We start from the raw sequence: 6000 nt of genomic DNA, 5'->3' as shown, positions 1-6000 counted from the left end.
ACTGAGAATCAGCCTACAGAAAAGACAAAGACAGCTGACAAACCAATTTTGTATAAACCAGTGGCTTTTTATATTCCAATCGCATTGCACCGCCCCCTGAAGTCCTCACTGGCTGATTTTTCTGGGAGGTACAACCTTTCTAGTGTTTGGTATTGCCCCCACTTCAGATGGCACTGGTTCTGAGTGCAAAGCCTTCCCTAATGTATACTGCGGGCTAGAGAGTCCACCTTTTCTGAAACAAGGGCTCAGATGCATAGCAGACTGCCTGTAACTTTTCAATTCTAGAATGAACTAGGAATTTCTAGACAAAAAGATAGCAGCTGTCTGATTGAGAGGACAGGAGCCTGACACCTCCTGCTTAACAGTGATTCTCTGATGAATTCCAAATGCACCTCATTCTGAAAAAGGACTGTAATGATTTATTTTTTTATACTGGTTACTATGGTTAATCAATATGCATGCATTGCATGTTCATACGTATTTGGGTGCATGTGTGCGTGTGCGTGTGCGTGTGTGTGTGTGTGTGTGTGTGTGCGTGTTTGTATATGTTTGGGTGCATACATGTGTGCCAGAGGATGACATTAGATGTTTTCTTCAGTCTCTCTACACCTTATATATTGAGGCAAGATCTCTCACAATAACTCAGAGATTGCCAATTTGGCTTATCTGGCTAGCTAGCTTGCTCTGGAGAACCCCTGTCTCTATCAACTATGCACTGGGAGTAAAAGCAGGCCACCAAACTCACTCAGAGTTTACCTGGGTGCTTGAGACCTGAATTCAGGTCCTCGTGCTTGTGGAGTAACAAAGTCTTTATCCTCTGAGCCACCTCCACAGCCCTTTGACAACAGTTGAAATCACCTAGGGAATATAGTTCTTGAAGGTGCTTCCATGGAGAAGAAGGGGGAACACTAGCCCATGGCTGAGGCCTTGGGCCAATAAAAAAGAGCAAAGGAGAACGTAGGTTGAGCACCAGCCGTCATCCCTTCTGCTTCCCACTCTGAACTGAATCATTCCATGAAGAATTTGCTGACTTCTAAACTGTGGCTTGCTGCTGTTATTATTGGGGTTTTTACGGTCCTTGTCTATAATCCAAAACAGTTATAGCTGGGGCTGATGTGCAGGCAGGCCTGTACTCCCAGATATTTGGGAGGTTGAGGCAGGAGGATTGAAAGTTCAAGGCCTGCCTAGGCAAAATCTGAGACCATGTCTCAGATTTTAAAAATATAAAGAGACGGGGCTGGAGAGATAGCCCAGCAGTCCAGAGCATTTATTTCTCTTGCAAGTTCAGTCCCCAGCACCTATATACCAAGTGGCTCACCACTGCCTGTAACTCCAGCTCTCCAGAATCCAATGCCCCCTTCTGGCCTTTGTGGACACCTACAGACACACGCACACACAAATAAATATTTTAAGTTAGCCATGATGGCCCAAATCTTTAATCCCAGCACTCAAGAGATAGAAGCAGGCGAGCTGGGTCTACATAACAAGTTGCAGGCCACCCAGGGCTACATAGTGAGAACCTGTCTCAAAAAGTAAAAAATCTTGTTGAAAGGGCTACAGATATAGGTCAATGCTAGAGTGCTTGCCTGGTAACTATGAGGCTCTGCATGCATGTGTGTGCACATGTGCCCTACCCAGCTGAGTCCCAGTGGTGGTGTATGAGTGTCCACTGATGGTTATCATATAAATCACTAATTACCACGTTGCTTGAAAATATGATTCATTTTCCACCAGAGCACAAGCTCCATAAGCTTATTTACTGACTGGCAGGTCTGTGTGCCAGCTTTCTGGTCAGGATCTCCTGTGGTTAAAATAAGGTGTCCCGTCGGGCGGTGGTGGTGCATGCCTTTAATCCCAGCACTTGGGAGGCAGAGGCAGGAGGATTTCTGAGTTCGAGGCCAGCCTGGTCTACAGAGTGAGTTCCAGGACAGCCAGGGCAACAGAGAAACCCTGTCTCAAAAAACCAAAATAATAAAATAATAATAATAATAATAATAATAATAATAATAATAATAATAATAAGGTGTCCCCTCTACTAAGTTCTCATCCCACACTCAGGCCCTCTTCCAAATGAATATGGTCATGGCTGATTTCAGAACCCTGCTGCTCCTAGCTGGTGGCTAGCTAAAGGCTTGCATCCCTTCCTATGTAACTCCGTATAGCTTCAAGCCCTAAACAAGCATCTCTCTCATGCATCCAGTCCGCGAGTCTCTTTGGTCAATAAAACCAAAGCCCTTGTAAGAATTCACTTTATTATTTTAGCCTCAGGAGCAGATCCTCTCCAACACAAAGTTAACTGACTGGAGATCTTAATGTCATCTGCAGAATTCTTTCATAGCTTCATTAATTGACTGAATGACTAGAGAAAGGTATATCCGTGAGGCTGCAGGAACCGAGGGTGATCTGAGGAGTACAAGCCAATGATTTCCTATACCACTGCGCTTTTAAAAACAGTTCCGGGGGGAGGGGGGGCTACAACCACTGAGTTATATCTACATTTAAGTAGCATTCCACTTTAAGACAGTTCTTCCAGACAGACAGACAGACAATTTTCTCCCAAGTATACAGGGAGTATACGTCTGCAACCCTTATATTTCAAAAGGCAAAAAAGAGAGGGTTAGGAGATCAAACTCATCCTTGGCTATGACGTGAATTCCAGGCCAGTGCGAGCTATATGAAATCCTTTCTCAAATGCTGGGATTATAAGTGGCCACAGCTCACCTGGTTCTTATCTATCTATTTATCTATCTACCTACCTACCTACCTACCTACCTACTTATTATCTATCTTTCTTTCTAGAGGCAACATTTTACTATTAAGACCTGGCAGGCTCTCGAAGGCCCTCGGCAGGTGTTGACGCGATGTGATTTCTGCCCAGTGCTCTGAATGTCAAAGTGAAGAAATCCAATAAAGCACGGGTAGAAAAATAAAATAATAAAATAAATATAAATAAATAAATAAATAAATAAAATAAAAAGACCTAGCAGGCATTATTTTGAGGCAGGTCATCACTATGTATTTCCAAAGCTTGCTGTATAGGCCAGGTTGGCACTGAATTTACAGAAATTGGGCAATCTGCCTCAGTCTCTCAAGAGCTGTGATTAAAGATGGCTGCTACAATGCCAAGCTAATTCTAGCTTTCTTTCAGATTTGTCTACCTGCTCTTCCGAGACCTTCCTTGCTCCTATCCCTCAGTACTCTGCAGAAGAGACAAGAGGCAGACTTTCCCACAGTCAATCCCTGCGAGGTTACAACAAGAACAATGTTCTCATAGCATGGCATTCCTTAGACCTGAAGTGCCTAAAAACAGATTGACCACGCCCACCTCTTGAGAGTAGCCAATCAGGACTGGAGATGCTCTATTGTGAAGAATGGCCTTTGACTGCGCAGCTCTTGCTCTTAAGATTCTGGGTAGGGCCCTGGGAAGGGCGGTGGGTTTGGGTCTCTATTTTCAAGACACCAGGGTCTGTCTTTCAGTAAAACGATCATGGCTCAAGCCTCAAGGAAGCCGCTAGGACGTCCACAGACTGCAGATGAACTGAAATTTTACGCTCGGAATCACTTGCTGCTGACGATCCTCTCAATGATTATTTTCCTACCCTTAGGAGCAATAGGCTTTTACTTCAGCCGCAAGGTAAAACTTATTCCCCCGCCCCCCAACAGTTCTCATCCTATCCACTGCTTGACACCAACAACCGCCCGTGTCCTAAGTCTCGGGTCGGGCTTTTCCCATAGTGACCTTAGGGCTCCAACCCTCCTTCCAAGAGCTTCCGGAATCAGAAACCCATACCCATGCTCCTACCCTTACAGACCGACGAAGCCAATCGGTGCAGCGACTGGGTAGACGCCTACCGGAACTCAACTCGAACTATTTGGCTTGATGTATTCGCCATACTAATTGGTCTAGGCATCGTTTTTGTAGTTGCCCTAGTCTTATGAAGGCTAGACCCAGCATCTACGGGCTTCTCTCCCAATAGACATGCCTACTTAGACTTTGACCAGCCACCAAGAAGAAACTCAGAGCTTCAGAAATGCCCTCGCCAAGAAACCCACCAACCAAAAATCTGAACATCCCAACAAACCGTGATCCCAAAAACCACCCCCCACCCACCCCCCGCAGGCCACCTGCCTACACTCCAACAATTCATTCTTATTTGTCCTCCACAGCTGTCTCCACCCATCTCAGAGGCCCACACCTCAAACTAAATAACCCACTAAAAACTGCATAACCCACTGAGCTTCATGAAAAAAAAAATCACATTTCGCAGCCCAATAAAATTGAAGGGAGTATTCTGGCTTTGTCTGTGTTTGTGTGTAGATGTTTCTTCCTCTGGATCAATAATGGTTTCACTGGCACTGTGTTTGCTTAGACCCTGTGAAAGTCGGACTTCAGTAATGGTGCCAGGCTCTGTGGCACACGTCTATAATCTCAGAATTTGGGAAGTAGGGACACTTCCACACACGAGTTCTCACACATGTATTTTTTTTTAATTGCATGTCTTTGATTTCCTGATCCTGTTTTCTTTGTAAAGTATACATAATAATTCGTACTAAGATGGGAGTATGTTTAGGAGTCTGAGTGCACATTTACTCTACAACACCTTCCCTTCAAGCAGAGGTACTGGGCCTTTGATGTCTCAGAGCAGGAAAAGAAAACAGAAACCTTGGCCACGTGTGTGGTCACAAGCCCTTAATCTCAGCACTCAGAAGGCAGAGGCAGGATGGATTTGTGAGCTTTAGGCCAGCCAAGGATAGTGAGTTCCAGGACTGCCAGGACTGTATAATAGAGAAACCCTATCTCAAAGACGACAAAATGAGGAGGAGGAGGAGAAGGAGGAGGAGGAGGAGAAAAGAAGGAGGAGGAGGAAGAGGAGGAGGAGGAGAAGAGAAGGAGGAGGAAGAGGAGGAGGAGGAGGAGGAGGAGGAGGAGGAGGAGGAGGGGGAGGAGGGGGAGGAGAAAAGAAGAAGAAGAAGAAGAAGAAGAAGAAGAAGAAGACGAAGAAGAAGAAGAAGAAGAAGAAGAAGAAGAAGAAACTTCAACAACAGAGAAAATTTAGATGGCAGAAACAGTGGAATGGAGATCTCAAGGACAACCTGGGCTATATAAGTGAGACCTGGTCTCAAACAGAAGATACAATAAAACATCAACAAAACCAGAAATCTCTCCCATAGCTTGAGCCAAAACCACACAAACTTGTAAGAGAAGAAGGGGGATGTTCCAAGAATAAGGATGGATTTTATAAGGCTAGGGAGTGGGGGAGTATAGCTGGTGTACCATCCATGAAGTTTGGAGTTCAGTCCCCAGCACTGCATAAACTGGCCGTGGTTGTGCTTACTGTAATCCTCCACTCAGGAAATAGGATCAACTCAAGGTTACGCCTAACTACGAATGATGTTGGAGGCTAGCCTGGGCTATGTAGGTCTGAGGCTTTGTCTCAAAACACACACACACACACACACGTGTGCACATGCACGAGTGTGATAAATAGTAATTATAGATGATAAAGAATAGTGATTGATAGATAGCTTTAAGAGCACTCACTGCTTTTGCAAAAGACCAGAGTTCTAGGAACTGAGGCTCATAACATCCTGTAATTCCAATTATAGGGGATCCAATGGCCTCTTCTGGCCCCAGAAGGCACCACATATAGTTGGCCTACATACAGACACACATTCATACACATTATATCTGTATATCGTCTATATATTTATATCATCTAGATAAATTTGTGTGTGTGTGTGTGTGTGTGTGTGTGTGTGTGTGTGTGAGAGAGAGAGAGAGAGAGAGAGAGAGAGAGAGAGAGAGAGAGAGAGATCGTGGTGGCAGGTATGGTAAGGAATGCTTTTATGCCTTTAACCCACCACTAGGGAGGCAGAGGCAGGTAGATCTCTGAGTTCGATGCCAGCCTGGTCTACAGAGCAAGTTCCAGGACAGCCAGGGCTACACAGAGAGATCAATTGTTGTACTATGAAGAATGAAGCACGCAAAAGCAGGGAGCT

General features: G+C 45.0%; 1 protein-coding gene across 1 annotated transcript; it reads left to right on the top strand.

The window, feature by feature from the left end:
- Positions 1 to 3423: 3423 nt before the first annotated feature.
- Pmis2 (PMIS2 transmembrane protein) lies at positions 3424 to 4085 on the top strand. The gene is made up of 2 exons (XM_076933945.1): positions 3424 to 3634; positions 3811 to 4085. The coding sequence occupies exons 1-2, from the start codon at positions 3488 to 3490 to the stop codon at positions 3937 to 3939; spliced, it is 276 nt and encodes a 91-aa protein (XP_076790060.1). The 5' UTR covers positions 3424 to 3487; the 3' UTR covers positions 3940 to 4085.
- The last annotated feature ends 1915 nt before the right edge of the window (positions 4086 to 6000 follow it).

Source organism: Arvicanthis niloticus, chromosome 1 (assembly GCF_011762505.2).
Source record: "Arvicanthis niloticus isolate mArvNil1 chromosome 1, mArvNil1.pat.X, whole genome shotgun sequence".
NCBI lineage: Eukaryota > Metazoa > Chordata > Mammalia > Rodentia > Muridae > Arvicanthis > Arvicanthis niloticus.
The sequence above is the reverse complement of the archived record's forward strand: the minus strand, read 5'-3'. Positions and strand labels throughout refer to the sequence as shown.